Source organism: Phaenicophaeus curvirostris, chromosome 2 (assembly GCF_032191515.1).
Source record: "Phaenicophaeus curvirostris isolate KB17595 chromosome 2, BPBGC_Pcur_1.0, whole genome shotgun sequence".
Classification (NCBI taxonomy): Eukaryota; Metazoa; Chordata; class Aves; order Cuculiformes; family Cuculidae; genus Phaenicophaeus; species Phaenicophaeus curvirostris.
The window spans coordinates 48,017,472-48,041,631 of NC_091393.1; the positions used below are offsets into that span (position 1 = coordinate 48,017,472).

A 24,160-nucleotide genomic window follows, 5' to 3' on the forward strand; every position below is an offset into this window, starting at 1 on the left:
CATCAAGTAAGAGAGGAACTATGAAATGATTTAAAGAGGCTTAAGCCACCTTGTAAAAGGCTATCTCAAACATGAGGTGCAGCTTGGAAAGATATAGAAGTTCAAAATGGAGATTAATACAGCAGTAATACTACAATGCAGAATTCAAGGCAACAAGAATGACAACAGGCCACAAAAGCCCTCAAAGACAGAACAGAGTAATTTTAAAAATGTGTTATGAGGCAGAAACAATGGACGTATGCCAGGAGAAGTGCAGTGCAGCTAGTCTGATAGGAAAATTATTTTCAACAATATTCTGAATACATATTCCTTAGATACAATTCTATTTGGCAAGGAAGGGGTAAGGATGCTTTAATGATCACAATGCAAGACCATATTAGCCCAAACAAAGAGTTCTAGCTGTGTGAACGAGATAGTATCTCTGAGATGTCATGTAGAAGAGCTCTGCAAGATGTAAAACTAACCTGTATATGAAACTCTTAAGGAGATATCTGAACCAAAACCAAATCCCTGATTACATACCTGACTGACAAGAGAGCAGCATTATCCAAATAGATCAAAAAAAAGCGAGTTGAAAGGGGCAAGTTAAGAACAACTAGCTGTCAATCAAAGTGAATTGTGTTGATCTGTGACCTCCACCCCCTCTTTTCTCATGCAGGGAATGAGCAGTTAATGCTGACACGTAAAATTATCACTGCTGGGTATCTGACCCTGTGGTTTATTGACTCAAGCCAATGTAACTGTGGGCTGCAGTCAAAGCAGCAGTCCTGCTGCTGTCCTCTTCACCCTTATCTTCCCAGGTTCTCCTTCATTTCTTCTGTAGTGTTTGGACAGCTATCAGATGAGCTAGATCAGACAGTTGATTAAAATGAAAATTAATCATTTGTATTTGTAGGCTGATTTTTAGTTGGATTAGTTCACTGATCTGAGTTTACCTGCAACAAAAGATTTTTGGAACTGATAAGAAGGAAATGCTAGGAATACATGGCCAAAGGTGTGGGAGATAGGAGATGATGTGTCCTATGGATAAACTGGCTTAAAATAATTGTGAAATTGCACAATGTTTTAACCCTTTCTTAGAACTAATAAGCATGTCCATTTTTCTCTCTCAAGCTAAAACTCTCTGCACTTTTTAAGAATGTTAATTATAGAAAAACACCATCTGCTTCAAAAACTACAGGTTCCTTCTGTTAACGCACTGACTTCATGCTTCGATTAAGTGGGTAGTTTAGCCTTCTAGCATGGTCATTTGAATTAGTGAATTAGGAGACTAATGTCTTCTCCTTCATGCCACTTTAAGGTCCCAAGTAATCTAGTAATTTTTTGATATTCTGTTCTAAAAGTCTTACTCAATATCACACAAAAGGTCTGTAATACAGCAGTCTTTTGAAACCATTTCCTAACCCTAATATTGCTATCCTTGATTATTAGGACATCTTTCTTTTCCACAACTATGCATTTAAGAGTTTTAAGGTACTTTATTTCCCCTTGTAAATTTTAAAACAAAAAAGAAATATGCATTTGTCACCAAAAATCTACTTACATTCTGAGATCCATGATTCTCAAGGTACTGTCTTTGGCATGGATTAATAAACGTCTTCCATTTGGATGTACCTCCAAATGATTTATTGGTGTTCCTTTAATATCATTTTCTTTTATTTCCTATACAAAGAAGGAAAAAGGAAGTAAAAAAAAAATGTAACTTTGTTTTAAAACTCATGTTTTACGCATTATTATTAATTTTTCTCTTGCACTACTCCTTTTCTGCCCACTTCATTCTATTTGATTAAGGAAAAATTTGTTCCTATATTAAGGCATTACATCCTAGGCAATGAAGTTTTCACAACCACAGGGCAGATTTTGCTGTAACTCTGAACTTCTGAAACATAGCTGATAACAGAATTGCTAACTGAACATCAGGCTTCTAAGGCATGAAGAAAGGCGATTTGTAAATCAGGTGTGGTCTATTTTATTTTCTCTACAGAACAAACCTAATGCATTAACATTTATTTGTTAATGCAGTGCTATTAAATGCCAAGCATTTTGTCCTTATATACAAAAAAACCCTAAGTTGAAATACAATTAAAAAAATTTAAGTCAGTGAATCAGAGCATTTTCTATCAGCTCTTTTGTACAGTTATTTAAAGAAAATACAACTTTCCAGTTAAACAAAATAAATGTATAAAAAAATTGAATTTAAATCAAATAACTAATTTTGGAACAGTTTGCATAAAAATTACAATGCTACTTTAAGCAACCTGTATACCTTACTAATCCTCCAGTGTTGAAACAGGTGTTGAGAATTTCCTTTGATGGATGTATCCCAAACTATAATAACTCCTGAACTATCTCCTGAGAACATGTGGAGCCCTGTGAAATAACAACATCGTATAAGTAGAAGAATACCATACAGAAGAACAAATTTGGAAAGCCACACATGAACAAGAAATCACTTTATTATTTTTGTGAATAAGTGAACATCAATTCTCCCCTTTCTTTTGCTATGATAGACTCATTGGAAATGCATTTTGCCCCTACTATGTGATGTAAGTTAATTCCATAAATTTGAATTCAGAACATGTCAGATACTCGAGTGCTACATATTCTTCTTAGATTTTTCATTTTTACTCATAGTCTACAGCCAGATAAAAATAAGCATTTATAGCTCAATGAGCTTCAGATGATAGCTTGATGCTTACCCATACATTCACTGAGAGCTCCTTGAACAAGAATACAGCTTTCCAACAGTTGTTCTTAAATTAAGCACAAATGTTTACTTTTTAGAAAAATGCAACTCTTTCCTCTCCAGTGAATATCTTCAAAAAGGAACCACCCAATTAGTAATTACATCACTAACACCACAAAAACTCAAATAATTCTGAGTATCTTACTCATTCAGCCATCTTCAACTCTTCCCACCTTCCACTAGCACATGTCTCCTCTGAACAAGTAGCATCATGCTTTATGTTCTGCTAATTTTTGCTGTAATAAGTACAAAACATTAGCTAACTAAAACCAACTAGTTATAGGAACAATCAAAACTAAACTATGACCAAACTTTGACCAGTCATCATTGCCTGATCACTACACATTTGTTTGCCTGTCCTTTCTACACTTATATTTTCTGATTACTCTCAATTCATATTAGAGAATACAAGTACCTTTCTGTTCATCCAAATAAGACATCATACTAGCATATTAATTGCAAACACAGCTAAAACTATTCTATTCTATGACAGCACTTCACATTGGCTCTATGAAATAAAGCAAACGAGTAACACTCAAGTTGGTCTTCAACGAAAAAGCAGACTCTTTGAAGAAGTAATTCTAAGCACATACCTTCTGCATCAAAACAAAGTGTGTTGATAAAACTTTTGTGACCATCAAGCTCCTGTAGCAGCTGCCCATGGATTTCTTTCACATCTGCATTCCAGATTCTAATTACTGAGTCATAACAACCCGTCACGACCAAGGAGTCAGCAATTGGGTGGTACTTTGCAGTGTAAACAAATGAAGGATGAGGGAAAACTCTTGCTGCAGATGCTGCCTGCATTTCTATCTTCCACATTCTGAAAGGAAAGGATGTTAGGATATCTACTGTATAAAGCAATCAGGTAAAACACAGGTAAAACTGAAACCATATTTCATGCTAGTGGTTTAGAAACAAATGCTTGCAAATACTCAACACCACCTGTTTAACTTACCAATTTGTTGCACCTATATTTAATCCTTTAATATGGTACTTTCTAAGAAGAATTAAGATACATTTACTACTTTACATATTACTCTGTCTTCAAAGTAAATTCATGACTACTTGCTCATTTAATGAGCATATTTTAAAATACACAAAGAATTCGATGGAATGGATCAGTTTGTTTCTTTCGGGAGTTAGAAGAAAATTACTAAAACCCTCTGGGCTACCACTCATTTAAAAAAAAAAAAAAAACCAACAAAAAAAAACCCCAAACAAGCTAGAACAAACAGCCACAAAGTAACACTTAGAACCGCTAAATGTAAAATCCCAGAAAGTTTTTAAAGAGCAATTACCTACCACATAGCAACTGTGATCTCAAGGATATTTTCTTTAGATAAACTCAGTCCTTATTATTTATTTCCTATCCTTCACCACTCATAGCTGCAAGACCTGATTTTTTTAGGAAGTGTTTTGTGTTGACTGCATACATTATTGAGGCTTCCCCAAAATGAGTCCATAAAGAATGGAATGGTACCTGGATCATGAAATCTAGGTAGGCAGCACCTTTCAAAGAGTGCTCAGCTACAATACGGAATTTAACTGTTTGAGTGCCAGCCTTCCAGGTGAGGCGGCTACTGAAGAATTCTAAGCTTACTCACAGGTGATTTCATTACAAAATTGTAATCCCTTAGAGTATGGCGATTAACTTGCAACTTAATGTAGTAAGGTCACAGGGAGTCTACCTATTTTTCAGAACAGTTTTGCTCTAACAACATAAAAACATTTAATGCTCACAAATAATGTGGGACCAAAGCTTGGGAAGGCTCAAGCGTGAACATATAAAACACTATATAAGAAGGACTCACTTAAGTTCCCACATCTCCCTTCACGTTGCCTTACAACTCAGTCTAAGAGATGATCCAGATAATAAATCGATAATGACTTTTAAGGAATGGGGTGCCTAGTGGTCCATATCCTTCAGTTCTACCACGTTTCAATGTCAAAACACTTCCAATACAAAAGTGAAAAAGAAACTCTTAGCCTAAGCAGAAATTTTAAGGCAACTTGTGCAGTGACTATGCACAGAACACAGAAAAGACTACTTCAATTTCATCTTGTTGCTATAAAGTCAAAAATTAAGGAACTGCTGGGCTTTCTTATAGGTAACATAAGTTACTGAAATTTATATTTACTTCAGTATAAAAACAATCTTATTTAATCTGCTTCCAAATGAAAAATAAAGACAAGGACTAAGCTCTCAAAATACTTTTAATACCCTCATACTAGCATGAAAAAAACAAAAGCAACACAGTTCTACACATACAATATATCATGTAACAATTCTTCTGACATTTTAATTATGCAACTGCCTGTAGCATTACTGAGTTGCATAACAGAAACAACAGACAGCGATCTGAAGAGCTAAAAAAAAAAGTCTTATGAGAACTTATGAAGTTGCTGGTAATAAAATTGAGCAGTCACAGCCATACTTTCATGTTTTTCTACAGTTTTGAGAGTTTTGCTTTTAAATCTTGGACAGATTAATATTTTAATATTAACACTGTGCTGAAGTACACTTTTTAATTGTAAGAGAAAAAGTGTACACATCCAATCTTGAAGCACTACTATCAAATTTCACTTACAGGAATTTAATGAATTTAAGTTGAATTATTTAACTAAGTGCACCAAAACGAAAAAAAAACACCACATATAGAAGCGCAGTGTGGCCAATTTATACACATAACTTCAATCTTAAATTTTCAATTTCCTGCCTCATGTTCAAATTTGCAAATTTAATACTAAATCCATAATATGGCAATTTCTCCAAGAACAGAATATTCCAGCCGTCTCCATGACTTTTTGAACTATAAAGCCTTTTGGTTTTTTGCTGCACTATAGGTTTAGACACCACAGTTTTTGAAAAAGCTTTGGTCTCAAATTCGTATACATTAGAAACCAATACAGCAAATATAGTGTAAGTGATTAACTCCATCACAATTTCTATAACATAACAGAGTAAGGCACACTGCAATCAAATCTTTAATTAAGCTTTATAACACAGTCTACTTTTTTTTTGTGCTTCTGATGCTATCTGCCAGAACATTATCATCATACTGACCTGACAGTGCCATCAGAGGATGCCGTAAGAAGGTATTGATTGTCTTTTGACCAACAAAGATCATACACTATGTTAAGGTGACCAAAAAATTCTCTCAGGAACTGCCCGGAAGGAATTTCATACACTAGTGAAGTTTAAATAGAAAAATAAGAAATTTCTGAGTATTTACAATCAATCACATGCAACTATTAGTACAAAGTTTAGCCTAACCTTACACAGAGTTTCTGCTAGGATAAGCCAACTCATTTTCCTTATCATCTCATTTTCAGAAAATAAGATGACATAGTTCCTAGATATGCTTGGACAGCAAGCATATACCTCCATCTAGTGGTTCACGGATGTCACAAATGTATTCACCCTTAACAAAACCTGTACGTGCTATAAATTTTTAGAATATGCTCCTTATGCAAACTGATCTAGTATTCCCATTAGACTTCTGCACAGAAATACTGTGATTTCATATAATTAAATTGTATACATATTAACATGTATGAAAAGCCAGTTCCAGCCCCTTTAGTACAGAAAGAGCATTTTTCTTAATACTCTTCAATGCATAGAACAATTTACAAGTCAAAATTATAAAGCAAAACCTCCCTCCCCCAAAAAATAAAATCCCAGTTTAAAAACATCTTTTGCCCTTTAATTTCAAACTACATGAATTATAAGAAACATAAACCCAAAACTTATTTTAAACTTACAAACAATGGGATAGCCATTCCTTCCTGCACATGCTGCTGCCAGAATCTTCCCATCATGAGAGAAACGAATACAGAAACAGCCCATATCTCCACCTCGCAGTGAAAACAGATGCTTGTTCGGTATGCGGCAAGCCTAGCTTTTCAGGTAAGAATTTGAATTACAGTTATGAAAATCAGAATACCCAATGCTTAAAACACATTCTTAGCTTCTGTCATGCAGAAGTGTTAGAGAGCTATTAACATCTTAAGGCAATTCACTAGAAAAATTCAACATTATAAGCAAAGACAGTTCTACTGCATAACTTCGGCCACATCTAGTTTATACATTCATTTCTGCCCCATTATTACAGACAACTAGCATGTTTCTAAAACCTAAGAAAAATTACAATTTAAATAGTTTCCTTAATCTTAAGAACTGTTTAATCACAACTATCATAAAAAATAAAAGCTGTAGAGGTAGACTAAGTCAAGCTTGTTTAAGGAGTCTTAGCACAACTTTTTAGTAACTTAATATTGTTGTGTGAACTTGGAAGACTAACTGCAAGCACTCAAACCTTTGGTCTACTAAATCACTTTTTAGCATTCCCCATCTGTATTTCATTGCTTGACTTTTTTGTTTCAAACATAACCAGAGATGACACATTTAAAAAAATTGCACAGGTATTACTTTTGAAATAACTGTACATACACTGTTCACTTCAGAACAAAGGTAAACACATCTTGTTAGAAACTGTATATGCAATTAAGCTTTCTTTTGCTTTTTAACCCCTCTCTAAAATAATACATTACAACACTGAATTAACAATTCAACTCATAACAAAATTCCTTTTTTAACAGGTCAGGTAGCCACAATTCACATATAAAGTTAATGTAATATTTATTTCATAACAATTAATTCACAACTCTGTAGCACATTTTGCAAAAATAACATGTCATCCAGCTATCTATACATAGGAAGACAGATGTAAATATACTTTCGTTCTTTAAAAAGATAATTCAGCTTTAAAGGTAAAACAATAATTTAAATCTATAAAAAGAAAATAACAATTTTGAGTGATTATTCATTTTTAAACAAGCATAGCCATTTTAATATTCTTTGCCAAGCAGAGAAACCAGCTCATGTTCACCTTACTGAAGCTTTTTCACAAGATAGCATATTACAAAATCCATCACCACTGCTACTGGAATTCTTCAGTATGAACACGGACTAGCATAGAAATAAAAGAGCTGCCAAATCTTACTTGTATGATGCCAGGCAAATATTCTCAGATCATGTTTCTCTTGGATTTGACTACACCCATTTTCAGAATGGCAACTTTCTGAATAGTAACAAACACTAACATAAACATACCTTTTAGGTATCCTGCCATTTTGGTAAGAAAATTTCCACTGTAAAAAACTCATCTTTACTTTACTATTTTATTATTATTAGCAAATGTAACTGGGAAACAAAATTAGGTCCTTGTATATTTAAGACTTCTTTTTGAAAGAAAGGACTACAGTATGCAATCAAAATAAAAATCAATATTCTTTGTTAACAAATCTTATGTTATTATTTGAATTCTTTAAGAACTGTGAACGCAGGCTAACATGGAGTTTCTATAAATGGCTGCAAAAATACTCCCTTTCTATAACTGCTAATTTCCCTTAGCTGCTCATAATTTTGTTATATTATAAAAAAACTTTAACTGAGGAAATAAAAAAAAACAACCAAATAACCCAGCACCAACAAGAAAACATATTTCCAGTTAAGGTGAAATCTAAGAACTGGTTTCCTGCCCTACTTCTACTATCTGACTAGCCCTACTCTTTCAAAGTTCTAGAGAAATCCGAAGATAAAAATACCTGATTATTTTGGTAAGAAGCTAAGTGTCCTCTACTATTTCTGAGAGTTACTTATGCTTTGTATTTTGTTTACTTTTTTTAATTTGTTCTAATGAATGACTTGCTTCCTAACACTTATAAAAATAAAATTATAAAATCATAATAGATCTTTAAATTATTTTCCTTAAAAGAAGAATAGAAAAACACTTCACCTGTCCGGGCAATCTTGTCCATTTAAATGGCTCCTTTTTCTCCTCTGGAAAAGGTTCACATGATTTTTTATATCCCTCTCTCTGAAGCTCACAGAGTGTTGCACTACTTTGTTCCTGCTGAACAGCTACCATAGAGTGGAAAGAAGGAGCAACCTTACAATAAACAAAACTAAGTATCAGGACAAAACATTTTTTAAAAAGAACAATGCAATACCTGAAGAGATTAAAATGTACTTTTGATCTCAAATGCATTGCATGTTTGCATCTGAAAAATAAAGAGACTGGAAAAACCTTAATACATGAAAACTCCATAGCAAATGTAATCCTCAGTTTTCATTTGAGAAGAAAAATGCAACCCTTAAGTGACTTACACCTTCACTCAGAATTTACTCACCTGCATTTACTCCATTGACTTGAAATGGCATTTCTAATGACAAGACTACCAATCTTAAAGAAAGTTTTCTGCCAATGGCAGAATATGCAAAGTTGCAGATAGGAAAGAACGCTTGTTTTTCAGAGATACCTATGAAGGGCTGAGTTTGGAATACATGATTTAAGAGGCGAAGTTCTTACTAAAGTAATACAGTAGCTATTTTATATACCGCATGCAAGTGCAGCTTTTATATACATGCATACAAACACACATACACTAGCTAGCTACTAGTTTTTACAGAAAAGTCTGTATATTTGTAAATATATTTATACATTATATATTTAACTTACATGATCTGGTAGTTTTATGCCTCTTACAGTTACATATAAAGTTGATGGGTAACGGTTTCTAGGACATTTTACCCACCACTCATAAACCTCAACAACATTTGAATGTAACTTGGTCCTTGGAGGTGGGTAATATAATTGCAGGCGGAGTTTTCCATCAACATTTAGAACTCCATTTGCACCTACAAGCTGGAAGGGTAATTCAAGAGGAAAAAAAAAGTGTTACATTAACACAAAAGTAATAGAAATCATTGATGATTTCCTGTATCTTAAACAACTACAGTATGAACTACAAAATCCACTTCCTATACAATATTTTAAATTAATTCCTACTTGCTGGAATTGCCCAAATCTCAAATGACTGTCAATCCACAAAGAGCCTCTTCCAAATCTGTTCCCTTTGAACACTAGAACAAGGGATATTGGCAAGGCTTTGACTCAGAGCAAAAGATTCAGCAAAGCAGCAACCTTTGCAATTGCAGAGAAGATAGAGTTCTCCCTATTAAACTACAGAGCAAGATCGAAATTAGTGTTTATATTTTCCTTTCTGTGAGTACCTACTGCCATTAATATTGACCACTGTTTATCAGGACATTTCTACTTTTATACAGCAGAAAGGATGGTCCTGATTGACACAGTAGGAATGAAGAAAAGGCCACAATTTGTATTTATGTGTTGGAAAGCCTTCCTTCCTTTTGTTCAGGCATTGACTGTGCAGAATGCCTGGCTGCACAGCTATACACCAGACACAGCACACCAGACTTCCAATTCCGTAGATTCATCTTGGGAAGAGCTGAAAAAAAGACTTTGTATGAAAGGATATGGAAGTTCCTCTCACTTCCCCTGAACTTGCAGTCCATTACCCTCTCCATATTTTAGACTGCTCAGTGGCTGTCAAGATCTATCATCCATTTGGGGTATGCATAAACGAACAATCCTCGGGCAAATTAAAGTACGGAATACCTTGTCAGCTCTCAAAGGCCAAATTAGCACACTCAAATCAGTCCCAGAAGGGTAAAATGGTACATGACGTACTGGCTAAATTACCTATATTTCACTGCTGCAGCATTTCAAATTCTGCAACTAAAAATGGCAGGCATTTTATAATTAGGCTAGTTAGTCTTTTCAAAGACTGGCCAACTGAAAATGCCACTAGAATACAAAATAGCCAAGGTACAGAAATTAGCAGATTTATCTTTTTCTTTCAAAGACAGAAGTGATCTCATGAAACACAAACCTTCAAAGACAACCTCCTTCTATACTTTACAAAACAAGAAAAATTCTTACACGTTTTATCCTTTCTTGAAAAATACATATCCTTTACTGTCAAGCTTGTTACCGTGAATTTTATGTGGAAAACAAAGACGGAAAGGAGAGAACAGCCAAACAGGCAAGGATTTGTTTTTCCATATCTGCTGCCTGAAAACATTAAAAAAATGTTTTCCCACTTAGTAAGGTTGGTGTCTTTTAGATAACTGAATGAAAAGATTTATAGTTTTTTTTCTTCATTTACATATTCACAATACCTTTAGAAATGCCCAACAAATTTTTCGGGAACCACATTCCTGAGTCTGTACATCACATCTGGCTTTCACTTCATCCATACGTAATAAATCAAGGATCTGAAAATATTTGTAGGAATACAAATATATTTCAACTTAGTATATCTTTCATGGTAACTAAAAAGTACTGCTGAAAATATGCTAGATGCAATTCACTAAATTAAGTGGATTTTGATTTTAAGGAATTACAAAAGGAGTGCTTCTTCCACACAAGCACATAATTAGAAATAACAGACCATACGCATTTACCTGATGACTATGATCTGTTTTAAAAAACATCTTAAGTCTCACCCTAAAAATCTATTCCTGCTTCCCTTCTCATACAATAAAAAAAAGAAAACATTCACATGCAATTTTCATAAATCCTGTAGAGTTCACAAATCACACAGATCACAAACCTGACAGCCAAATCCAGCTGCATGTTAATCTAGCTAGAAAAGGGCAGTCAAAAAGTTAGTTTTCGTTTCCTAGCCTTATCACTTATGTCATTAAATTGACCACAGAATGGTTTGGGTTGGCAGAGATCTTAAAATATCATCTGGTTGAACCCCCTGCCATGGGCAGGGGCGTCTTTCACTAGATCAGGTTGCTCAAAGCCTTATACAACCTGGCCTTGAACACTTCCAATTATATCCATGAGATTCTTTATTTTTTTTTTTTTTTCCTGTCAATGACCAGAGTCTTCTCATATTAAGTCACTCCTGGAGGTTCATCCAGTATACAAAAAAACCCCCTCTGGAATCATGGTACCTCCAAACTAGCATTTCATAAACCTTGCTGAAGTCAAACAGCACACTTTGAGTCCCAACATTTCAGTCCCAAAGTTAGGACTTCTAGTCCCGACATTAAAATTATTTCCATGAAGAACCTTTACATACAATTGTGACTACTTCTTTGTTAAAAAACACTAAGGATATCTTAATTCTATAAATGCGTTCATGTATGAAAACCACAGAACATAAAGAGACATATAAATATCTTCAGACGTCCATGCTCCTGTAAAGGGTTTGGACTAATGACCTGTAAAGGTCCCTTTCAACCCAAAACATTCTAAGATTCTATATGGTGATGCTGTATATACAATCCATTTGAAATATAAAAAACAAGGAACAAAAAACTATTGCCTTAAGTTCTTATTTTCAGGTTAATATTACAGAATCTCTTTAACTTAAGCTCAAAATCATGTTGACTATACACCTTACAATTTGTCCTTTAAATATAATTGTACTGGAGGATGAATTAATAATTATTTGTGAAGAATGGGAGAGAAGTAGATGTCTAAAATGTTAATGGCAAACAATGCAATAGCTTGCCCATTGGTACAAGGGAAGAGGTGTTGCTACAAGCAGGCAAACTCCACCACTGAGTTTCTGGTACTTAAGCTTGTTTTCAGATTTCAAGACTGTTGGAAAGAATAACTTATATCTGTTATATGTGTTGCCATCCCTCTTGATCTGGAACAATCTTACCAACTTCACCAAAACGGGGGGATAGGGCAATTAAAAAAATATGTACTAGTATTACCAATCACTAGTAAAACTCTTTTGTATCTCCACTTAATTCTGTATTGTAAGACTATGCCTGTATCCCAATATAACTGAAATAAACCACCTGAATCAGCCAAGTATATACCACTGAAGAAATAAAGTGAAAATCATAACACGCAGAAATGTGATGTAGAATATTTAACCTTACCTCAAAAAACAGAATTACCCGAGGACTTTCTTCAGTATTTTGAATAAAGTAACTAAAACGTTCATTAAATATGACTTGCTCCTCCCACTCTGGAACTGTCGATTTAGACCGTCTGAAGTCATATGGTTGTGTCATAACAGGAAGAACATGGTCTATTTGTTCTTGTTCATTAGAAGATGAAACTTTACTCTTGCTGTTTAAAAATTACCAAACAGTTACAATTTTTATAGCTTCTTAAAAGAAAAACTGTTATCAGTATTTTCAGTTACTGAAAGCAAAGAAGCAAGATACCATTTGTTTCATTTTAGAAAGAAAAAATTCTAAACCCAACCAAAATTGAAAGCTATTTGTAATGTACATAGAAAAGCTATAGGCTGAAGTTCAAAATTCTAACAATCAGCTTTTGGCTACCAAATTTATGCATAGCGGTCATGGTAGAATCTATTGCTTAAACACTACTGAAATCAGATTTTCAGGGAAAAAAAGTAACTGAAGTGATTAGAAATATGAAGAACTAAACTTCATTTCAGGTTTTTAAGAGTTCTTTTAAAGGCAGAGACTATTTACACTACAGCAGTTCTGCTTAGTTATTCTAATCTTGGCTTCTACATATTTTGAGATTTGGGAAATTCTCACTCCATAAAGAATACAGAATGAACTGGGCTGTAAACGTGTAGACCTCCAGAGCAATACAGTAGTGCAAAGCATTTAGAAGTTCCCAAAAGAAGAGAAAAATACCACCCTAAATTACTGTAGGTATATATACGTATTGCTATAGATGTAGAAACTAATGAATGACTTCACGAGCTTAAAATTCAGCATCGTTTTAATTTACAAATTTAACTTTCTAGGGAAGAATCTTTGTATTTATAATCATTGACAATAGAAACAGTTTATTAGAAGTCACCTATGATCCTTCTTGATGTATAAACCACTTCTCTGATCAACGACATGGATTTTAACCACAGGATGAGACACCAGGAGATCAGTTTTAAGTCTATCAGATCGATGGACATACACTCCCAACACAAGATTATCATCAAATTTAGACTGAGTTGAAATTTCTGAATTCTTCATTTCCTTGTCATTTTCTTCAGTAACTTCTGTGCTTTCGTCTAGAAACAGGAACAAAGTAAACAGAGGTTATAATGTTCCACTAGTGAGAGTTTAGATGAGTAAAAATGCTCTATATTGTCTTTGCAATCAATAGCAAATAATATTTAACCTGTTCTTTATGCAATAGGTTAAAATAAGATTATCGAATTTGCAGCATTTTAAATGTACGAATATACACATGAATATATATTAATTAATATAATCTAGTCCTACTAACAAACATTTGTATTTAAAATCAGAGGTCTTTCTCTAGGTTGATATAGGTTCTTCTCTTTCACAACTTGAAACACACTGTTCAATATCCTGCTCCAGACTACTGCCTATAGTAGGGTTTTTTGGTCCATTTTTTAAAGGAAAACATAAAAAAAAAGGCAAGCAGAAACTGATCTTTTCTCCATGTGCATTTTCTTTGAATTATCAAATATTGTTTTCAGAATTTCTTTATTTAGAAGTTACAGTGAGATCCCCATCAGATAACAGAAGATCCACTCCTCATCACTGTCTGTAATCTTCATTTTTTTAAACTATTTTCACAGTTTGGCTTCCACAAGGTTTGAGGAAATGAATTCTCCAATTTGACTACACGCCGCATGAAAAAAAACATTCTTTATGTTTCAATCAGGTTAAAACAATGGCAATACACCATTTATAGCCTTAAGTAAATAAAAATGCTAAAATAATAAAAAGACAATTAGAATATGCATCTAAGCAATACACTGTAAAGATGGTATGTATAATATTATTATATTATGCTTAAAAAAACCTGTTTAACGATTTATACATTTCAAAACTATTTACAGTAAATGAATTCTAAATATTTTAGATGGAGACATCAAATGAAATCTCCTTACAAATTAGTCTTAGAATCAGAAGAATTAAAATTAAGTAACTAAAACATAAGTAACATCAACAGCTGTTACTTGTGTGTTACTACTATGGATAAATATTTCTGCAGTAGCACAAAAGAAAAAAGGCTTGAATGAAGCAGCAAAGCAGTACACCATTCTAACATTTTTTTGGCACACCTTTTCTGGGTTTCTTTTTAACCTTTTTTGCTTTAGGTTTTTGTTTTTCCATGGTCTTCTCCAATTTCTGTCCTTCTGATGTACATTGTCTTTCCACTGACTGATTTTCATTGCCATCTTCTGCTGGAAGCTGCTGCATCTCAGAATGGGACATTGCACTGCAACATAATGCATTACAGTCAGCAATTGCATTCTACAACATATATAGATGCAACCGCTCATTACCATTACTAATCCACTTGCAATGACCCCTTTAGTTCTGCAACTTATCATCTCTGTATCTTGGAAATGCAACCCTCCCTCAACATCAGGGCCCCGCCTTTCTCATTTCTCCCCCCTCCCCCCAGCTTTCATTTCTCCCTAATTTCCAGATAATTGCAGAACCATTCACGTGAACAGAGCTTAGCTAAAACTCTTCTGCTGGACGAGGGCCACTATTCATCACTAAAGAAACACACACAAAATTATCTTAATCTCATTAAGAGTTTCACACAAAAGAAACATCAGATAAGTAATGGAGGATCTATTTTAAAAAGTTAAACAATCTCCAACTTAAATATTAATTTTCACAGCATTTTAAAAAAGTATTTGCTAGTATTTTTTCATAACACAATCATTTTTCTAAGTAATGAACTGGATATCTACAGTTTACCAGAAAGCTTCTGACTATCTTAAAATAAGTTGAAACATTTTGCTTAAGATTCACAGACACATGGTATACAGTTTATCACAATACCTTGTTTCAGCTTCACTTAAAACTGCTATTTCTTTCTTCTTTTTCTTCTTCTTGCCCACTTCATCGTTCAATACAACTTCCTGGCTTTGAACATTAAAGGTAAATTCAGACATCTGTTCCTTAAGTTTCGTTCTTATTTTCTTTTTAATTGCATTTGCCTCATCCTCAGCCACATGCAGCTGATAGGCTTGAATTAGCTCTTCTTCCTCTTCTAATTCAGTTACATTTCTCGCTTCAGTCAAAGAATTTTTAATCTTTCTATGACTGTCTTCATGAGGTACATCTGTTTGTGATTTACTTTTTGTTTTCTTCTTTGGAAAATCATTAATCTTTTTCTCAAAACTCTCCAATTTAGCTTCATATAAATTTTCCTCCTCATTAAATTGTTCTTGTAATGATAATTTCTTTTTCTTCTTGTTAGACTTGGGTTGCTTGCTCTCCTCTCCACTAATAACATCATTGTTTATTTTCTCTGCAATTGAGGCTTTCTCTCTCAGCTTATTTTTTGTAAATCGAGGACTCTCTTGTTCAGGATTGTATGTGTTGTTTATAATTGCTTCGTCATTCACGCTTTCCTTAGCTAGGTCAATATTACTTCTGAAGGTTTCAAGCTACAAATGAAAAGAACATAAAACATTCTTGTACTAAAAATTATGTTCTAAGGATAAACATAGTACTTTATGTTATTCCTTTGGCAATACTAGACAAAGAAATACTAAAATCAAAGATCCAGTTAGTTTCTTTAAAATTAACAAGTGACACAATGAAAGGCAACAGTTAATTCACACTGAAAAAAATCACAAACATTTTGTGTTTAAGTACTTCATCTTCAAGTTTGTTTCACTATGTTTAAGTGACTTCTATGTATATTCAGTAACAAATGAAATCAACAAGTCTATTCCATAAACAAATGCCAATGTTTTAGGCTACAGAAGACTTGAAGATTACGTGTGGCATATAACCAATTAAATATTTTCATCTATTTGAAAAGCAATTTAGAGACAGGCTTCAGGCTCAGTTGATTGGAGTCTCTTTTACTGAAAGTTGCTTGCCAAAGTTTGACAAGGAAACATTGTGAAAAAGTGCTAAAACTGAAAACCAGATTTCCACTAAGACTTTTTTTTCAAAAAAAGTATAAAGTTGAAAAAAATCCCATGTTATTCTTAGTAGAATGACAAAGAGTTGATCTAAAGACTAGCCTAGTAAAATCAGCAAAGACAAATTTCAGCTAATGCAATTGCCTACACGCTCCTTCTGCTAGTTTTTGGTGTTTTTTAGGAAATAAATTGTGAACTTTCCTCCCTCTTTCAGCTTTGTATTCCTGGTTACTAAAAGCCGTACCTCAAAAAAAACCACAGCAGGCCTGATTCTGTGAGGAACATAACACACAGGTTTCTTGTTCCCTGCTGGAGCTTCCATAAAGTTGCTGAGGTTCATTTACTCTGTTGTCTTAACTAAAACGCTCTGGAGGATCCACATAAAACATTAGAACGGACTTCAGGATACAAAGAAAGTAAATTAAAAAAAAAAATGTTGGAGAAATATAAGTATCTGTACATAATCTTTTCTTTCCCAGAACAAACTTCCTCCCTCACACACAGGCGTTTTTTCCCTTTGTCCTGGTTTCAGCTGGGATACCTCTCCCAGTTAAAGAATCATGTTTGTTTCAAACATTTTTTAAAAGGAACAATGTGTGTAATAACTGATCATCAAAATTTACAGTCTCGTAAGAAGAAAAAGATTAAAAATTTCGTATGGGCAGAAAATGAGATTGCAACCACTATCATGCTTTGGAGTATGGATCCTGACTTTACAATATTCACCTGCAAAAGTAATAGTCAACGACTAGAAAGAAAAGAACACTCAATGTGCAAGTCATCTGCTTCCATGTTACAATCCCTTAATTACATGAGCCTGAAAACCTTCATCACCATCTGATATTTGAAATGAGGACATGGAGAGCAAGAGAAGTATTATAAGTATTGAAGAAGAAGGCAGGAAAAAGAAAGGTAAGTTTGAAGTACACAAGTAAAGCCAAAGAATAGAAAAAAACCAAAAACAAACTATCAAGGAAGTTTATTTTTTTAACAGAAAAATTGTCAAATAAAAGCAATATACACCAAGACAAAGCTTAATACATAAATAGAAGCTGAAGTCTCAAACTAGAAACAAAGCTTAAAAATGCACTAACTAGACTTACTTATGCCTCGTACTAAACACTATCCTAATAAAGGATGAGTTAAAAAAGAAAGTGCCTAGAATTTAATGCAAGTATGCTTAGCTAATACATCAGGAAAAAATCTAAAGCCATTCATATACCTTTTCAGTAGGTATCCTTATTTTTAGCATCCTATATCTATAAATAGTTTAAATTATCTCAATATCAAATCATGAGAGAGCCTATCCTTGTACCTTCATCTTTTACCTGCTCAAACAGACCAGTAACATCCTCTTTATTCATAAATCAGTGATTTAAGAGGATGTGGAAGATTACATATAAATAACTTGAAACAGAATAGGGAAAAAAAAAGCAACAAATTTTCTACAAAGTAAAAAAACCAACCCAAAGTAATGATTTTTAAAGATTGTTCACGTTCTTATCTGCATTTCTGCAGACAACTTTAACTAGAGTATAACAAATGAAGGTTAAAACATACTGGCATATAAGACTCAAAAGTAACCAATAGCTAAGATCATGCTGATTTTTGCCTTTGACAGAATATTAAGCCCAAGAAGTAGTATTCATTTGAGAAATCCTAAACAAAAGCCATTATCTCTGTCTTGTTTAAGAGTTTCTGAAATAACTCAGATATTCAAGAATAATTTCCTTAAAGAAAAGTAGATGTTGAAAAAATCTGAAGAAAATTCTGTTTACCAGAATTTGTTATTTATAACACCTATAAATAAATCCATGTATCTACAAATATGTGTCATGAACAGTAGCTGCACAGTCACTTAATTACAGCAAATTTACTCTTAAGAAAAAAAAACCAGAATATTCTCACAAGGAAACAGAATGCAGTCACAAACTACAGCAAATTCCAGGAATATCATAGAGAATGCAGGCAGCACAACGCTGCTTCTGCAGTTCAAACACAAATTCCTCAGATACATTGCCTGTTTGATCTTAACTCAGGCCACTTTTTGCACACGTACTGTTCAATTACATGATGTAATTAAAACAAAAGGAAAGATGGGAGAGAGTCACAAAAAGGTAAAAGCCAAGAAGTTCACAAAAATCACCAGTCTAATCTAAAACACACAACTAAAAGAGATCAGCTAAGAGTAATCACCTATATATGAACACATTTGAACTGAGTCAGAAAAAGCAGTTAGGCTGGAAAAGCAGCTCAGAGTATAGGCCTGTCTCTGGAGTAACTCCAGACAGTTGCTGACCTGAACCTGACCTCCTCAATTTAAAGCATGAAACAAATGAGAAGGCTTTTTCTCAAAACAGGTCCAAGGCTACATTACAATAACAGGGCAGAGGAAGCACCCATTCCTGAGAGCAAACCTACTTGCAATAGTGGCTTGATCGAGGCAAGAGATGGGAGCCAGCCAAGATGCACACAGGCATCGTACCGCAATGAGTACCCCAGGTTGTATCACTTGCCATTCATGTTCCAAAGCTGACAGCAGGGACAATGCCTAACAATCACACTCCTTTTTAAAAAGGCTTCTCAAATATGCACAAATGGAACCTGGAAACACATTGAGTGATTTGCCCAGGGCACCTGGAAACTCAGATAACCAGATTTCAAGAGGTACCTGAAGAGGTACCTGAACTTGTTCCCATAATACAGGCAGACCTTGAGAAATTAGGAATGGACACTGCCAGCTCACGAAAGGGCTGATATGTACTGGTTGTAAAAGACAACTGGATTGGTAATGAATGTACTTCTCATGTGGGCTAGCTGGGTGGGATGTTTGAGAAAATTTTCAGATACAGTGAACCAATTTTACTGCAATTGCTCATGTAAGTCTACAAAGTATAGATACCAAAAACTAGAACAACCTTAATTTACAGATAGGATACGTTTGGATAAGTTTCACCAAGTTTTAACAGAAAACATTGAGAAAACATGTAGGTCAGGTGTATCAACTACTAGCAGTTTTCCTGTTTTAAAACCAGTGGAAGTCTCAACAATTATTTAGTGCCTGCCAGCTTATGAAAAAAATGGGCTATGAAACAGAACCTGGAAAAATTTTACAACCTCAAAGCTCTACAGGTTGTATTTTACATCTAAGACAGAAGCTAAAGTACTGAATTAGTCAGAAGAAACCTGTAAAACTTCCATTTTATTCAGAAGAATACAAGACCTGCCAAATCTGCAGATGGACTCCTACTACCTGTACCCTCGCAAAAGGGTTGGAATCTGGATGCTCCAACCTGTTGGAGGCTTGATCCTGTCATCCATGGCCTTATGAAGAAAGGGAAGGAGCAGATTCAGCAAAGTAGGATGTAAAAAGCTTCAAACATGTAAATCTGTTGCAGTCCTGGCTTGAATACAAAACCTTAGCTAGCAATGCACCTGCACCCCAATACTGCAGGCTGGTCAGACTAGTGCCTAGGGAGGAAATTCTTGCTTTTCACCTGGCAGAAAACTTCACTGACATTTTCTGAGTTAAACACTCTATTTTCTGCCATGAAATTTAGATTGAAGCAGATGATTTTCACACTGATATTAGACAAAATCTATCTGGGTAAAACAGTCTGGACATTGCCTTGTCCGAGGCTTGCCTCATTCTAACCACTTGTAATAGGTGGTACAACTGCTAAAAGTAAATATGGTGACTTAGCCCCAGAAGGGATACTAGCAAATTCACTTTCTGTGTCCCAACTGCTTGTGTTTTCAGACATGCCTTTGGGCCTCATACACACTGTATCTGTGGCTATTGAACAAAAAAGCAGACCTTTCACTGGCCACATCTAATGTTGATCTCTCTCTCTGTTACAAGCCCTCATTCCTACCAGTCGTGACTTCAAACCCACTCTGACCTACTGACATCAGCCTTTCTTCTTCTAGTTAGGCTGCTTCCCTTCTCTCAAGGCCATGGGCAGAGGAGAGCAGGCAAGCAGGTAGGCAATCTGCTTACTCTTGCTTCTATAATTTAAAATTGCAGCAACCTCCTGTAGCTCCAGAACTCAGGTTTCAAGGAAACATGATTGAAAAGGTTTTATTAATCTAAGAAAGGCTAGATTCAGTAAAGACAAAAGAAGGAAGAAGATGGGAATATCTCCAGTGGAAGTATAATCTCAACCACGATGACCTATTTCTGATCAAAGCTGGGAGACCATTTGTGGCAAGTCCATGACACAATGACAATTATTACTGATACATTTCACATTATTTCAAGATATGTGAAACTTAACACAGTTGAATTATATAAAGTGAAGAAAACTAGAACAAAACCAGCCAATCTCCTCCATCTACCTCCTCTCCATCTCCTCCCATATGCATTTATTTCTTACAAAGAAATGACTGGTTATTTGCTGAAGCTTTTACAGAAATTTCTACTTGAATGCAACTGGCATGGAAAATACCAATCTGAACTCTTGCAACTTTGCCACATATTGAAGGAAATATTCAGAATAGTCAATATTAGGTTTCAATATATGTTCTTCTCACATTCTTAACTGGTTTGACTGGTAAAAATCTATGGCTTCAACAAGATCATAAAGTTAGGCTTCCACACTCATGCTAAAAACTTCTCTTAATTTATGCGTATACCATTAACTTTTGATTCAGTTCACCGTGATTCTAATTTTTTCTAGATAACTCAAAAAAACTTGTGTTTTACATTAGAGACCAAAATTAAAAATTAAAATTAAAATCATATCAATCTTAAAATATTTCTGAGTTACAGTTGCATATGAACATACAATTACATGCTCAAAAAGACTCATAAAGTATAAATTTGAAAACTCATGTTTCATCAAAAATGTACCTAACTAAAGAAAAATTTTATTTACAAAGAGAGGAAAAAAACCCACCCTCTAACTCTCCTATCCTGTATTTTAGACATCACGTTGATTCTTCGTACAGACTATCAGCTAAATACCATATACTTCAAGGAATGCAGAATAAGAAAGAATCCAAACAAATATCAACTTCAAATTGTCAACTAAAGACAAAATTATGTTTCAGCACAACAATTCTAAGTTTAATATAACTATTACAAATATATATAAAATAAACACGTGCAATATTCTGATGTTATGTAAAATAAAAATCAACACTCACTTCCAGCACCTGGCATAGATCTAAGAAATAATAAAAAAAAAAAGACTGAAAACATAAAACCTAACAGGAGGAAGATAAAAAAATAGAACAGTTGTCTTTTAAGCAAATTGCTTCCTTTTGAAATTCCAAAAATTCTAAGTCAATAATTGGTATATATAGGACTGATACTAAACATTTCTTCTTCTGTTCAGAAATAAAGCTACAGTATGAACCATAACTCAGAGGAAACTCTGAGGCTCTTGTAATGAGGGATATGTCAAAACCAAAAATGTCATCTAACCACAAGGTCAGGGTGATAGAATCATTCCTAATCTGCATGTCACAAGCTATGGCCAAAATCTTTTCAAACACATCTTTATACATGTGTACTGCCTAAGCAGATATGTAAACATGGGACCACTCAGACAAACAAAGCTCAGCACATCCAGAACTACGCTGATTACTGAGATCAAATTGAAAAAAAAAAAAGTTTCAATTGTTGTTTAACATGGTTTATAAAGTCTTATTCTTACACCATTAGGTATAAGTCAATACTGAATTTGAAAATCTTTTTCTGACAAATATTAACAGAACAAAAGTACTGGTAGACTTCAAATGAGCACGTGTACATGTGCTACCTTCTTTTTATTAGTATTATATTCTACATAATTTGGGCATACCTCCAAATTACAAGGATGAATTGCTGGTACACAAACAACAAATAAAAGCCACATCAAAAACATAGCATATGTGCAGAAATACACTTTAAACTTACTTTTTAAAAAGTGCTTTCTACAATATATTTTCCTGATCTTTTTTCCACTAAGTAAGGAAACCAAAAAGAACTTGCATGTGTTCAAACTCACCACAATATTCTCTTGAGAGTGAAAATTCTTTTTCTTTGACTTATTTCTTTCTGTTAGGTCAGCATGACGTCTGAAGATCTCCTCAAAGCGAACTTTGGTTCTTGCCTTTGCCTCACTTTCAACTGCAAAAAGAAATTTAGCATATGATTCCCTAGCTCAACCATCACCATTGCTAAAAAAGTGCACAATCACACTTTAAAACTGCAAAGGACAATTATTTCATCAGGGAAAATTTACCAAGTAGTTTGCTTAGTATTCAGTTAATTTCCACTGACAACATAAACCACACTACGATAACTCAGCAATGTTGTAGAACTATTGTTTGTTGCCGAGGTCAGCAAAATCTACTCTGTTTCCTGAAGAAAGTACATTTAGAAGAGCACACAAATCAGGATCAGCAAAAACCCGGGCCAGCCAAAGCAGAGGACAGGTCTTTGCCTTCGCTGTTTATGAACAGTAGCACAACTATAACAGAGGTGGACACAGTGCCTCTAGAAGTAGCAGCTCTGGGTTCTTACTAAGTCTGGAACCCAGCAGAGCACCCCCTTGAAACAGGTCTGCAAGAGGCAGAGGCTGGCACAAATTAGAAATCGCGAGTCCCTGTCTTTCTGTGAATCATTTCAGCCTTTGAAGCAGTAGGTGTTCCAGCCTCTCTGAGGTAATGTTTAATTTGTAGACAAAGAATTAAAAATGCAATCTGGCACACCACTGAAAAAGGCTGTTGAATCCTCAGCTGCAGCATATTTACCACTGTAATTACAATTTTTACAAAAACTGCAAAATTTAACATCATAACACTTTGAAAATCAACTATAAGCATGAACTCAAAGCAGAACCAATGCAACATTAAAAAATTATACACAGAGTAAGTCCTATAATTTGTATCTAGTTCTGACTATAAAATATGTCTTGAAAATGAAACACAAACTATTCTTACCTGCTGGCATTTTCAGTCCTCGGTTAGAAGCTGCTCAACACACCAGCTGCTTCTTCCTCAGAATTCACCATTCTGTTTAAAGTAATTAACAACTTTCATTAACATAAATGGTCCATAGACAGAAAGCTAACAATTGAATGCACGGTAATTAATATCAAGGATGAGTACAAGTCTTTTAGGGAAATAGTTATTTTTAGACTATTTGTCTAAATTATTAGAAGTTCTCTGCCATCAACTCTTAGCCTGAGATTCTCACCATCTAATACTTGTTATTTTAGAGGAAACAAAAGCTAACACCACAGCAGTTTAAATAGATACATATTTCTGGACAACAGCCAAGTACTTCAGTACTGTAGTCCTCCAGCCTTCTAAAAAACCCTACAGTTTATTTAAATAATAATGATCCATGCAGCCATCTATATTAAAGCCTTTCTAATCGGGTTCCCATCCTGACAGTATCACCAAGGAAGTCACATTGTACTCAAAGCTATCGGCTGGCTACAAAGATTAAAACCTACTAGCAAATATAACTTTATTACAGAACTCCAAATATTTATGTTTACATAAAGCAGTTATATTTTACATAAAGCAGACAAGCAATCACATGAAACTCATTTCTCTAAAGGAAAACAAAACAAATGTTAGGTCCTCCTGATTATGGAGAAAAGCCTACAAATGCAACGCAAACAAGGCTTGAAGGTAAATAAACACTTTATACAGCTTTATCTTTTC

At 34.3% G+C, this 24,160-nt stretch overlaps 1 protein-coding gene across 2 annotated transcripts in view; it reads right to left on the reverse strand.

Moving 5' to 3' along the window:
* The window catches only part of AHI1 (Abelson helper integration site 1), an 81,447-nt gene extending 57,947 nt beyond the window's left edge, over positions 1 to 23,500 (reverse strand). For both annotated transcript variants that reach the window (XM_069851947.1, XM_069851946.1), the window contains exons 1-14: positions 23,429 to 23,500; positions 22,492 to 22,613; positions 15,402 to 16,012; positions 14,666 to 14,823; positions 13,432 to 13,639; positions 12,525 to 12,717; positions 10,794 to 10,889; positions 9,271 to 9,456; positions 8,548 to 8,700; positions 6,512 to 6,644; positions 5,814 to 5,937; positions 3,340 to 3,569; positions 2,267 to 2,370; positions 1,544 to 1,662 (exon numbers count right to left, since the gene is read on the reverse strand). In XM_069851947.1, coding sequence (XP_069708048.1) covers positions 1,544 to 1,662; positions 2,267 to 2,370; positions 3,340 to 3,569; positions 5,814 to 5,937; positions 6,512 to 6,644; positions 8,548 to 8,700; positions 9,271 to 9,456; positions 10,794 to 10,889; positions 12,525 to 12,717; positions 13,432 to 13,639; positions 14,666 to 14,823; positions 15,402 to 16,012; positions 22,492 to 22,613; positions 23,429 to 23,438 — 2,447 coding nt within the window. In that variant the 5' untranslated portion in view covers positions 23,439 to 23,500. The remainder of the gene's footprint in view (positions 1 to 1,543; positions 1,663 to 2,266; positions 2,371 to 3,339; positions 3,570 to 5,813; positions 5,938 to 6,511; positions 6,645 to 8,547; positions 8,701 to 9,270; positions 9,457 to 10,793; positions 10,890 to 12,524; positions 12,718 to 13,431; positions 13,640 to 14,665; positions 14,824 to 15,401; positions 16,013 to 22,491; positions 22,614 to 23,428) is intronic.
* Positions 23,501 to 24,160: the final 660 nt, after the last annotated feature.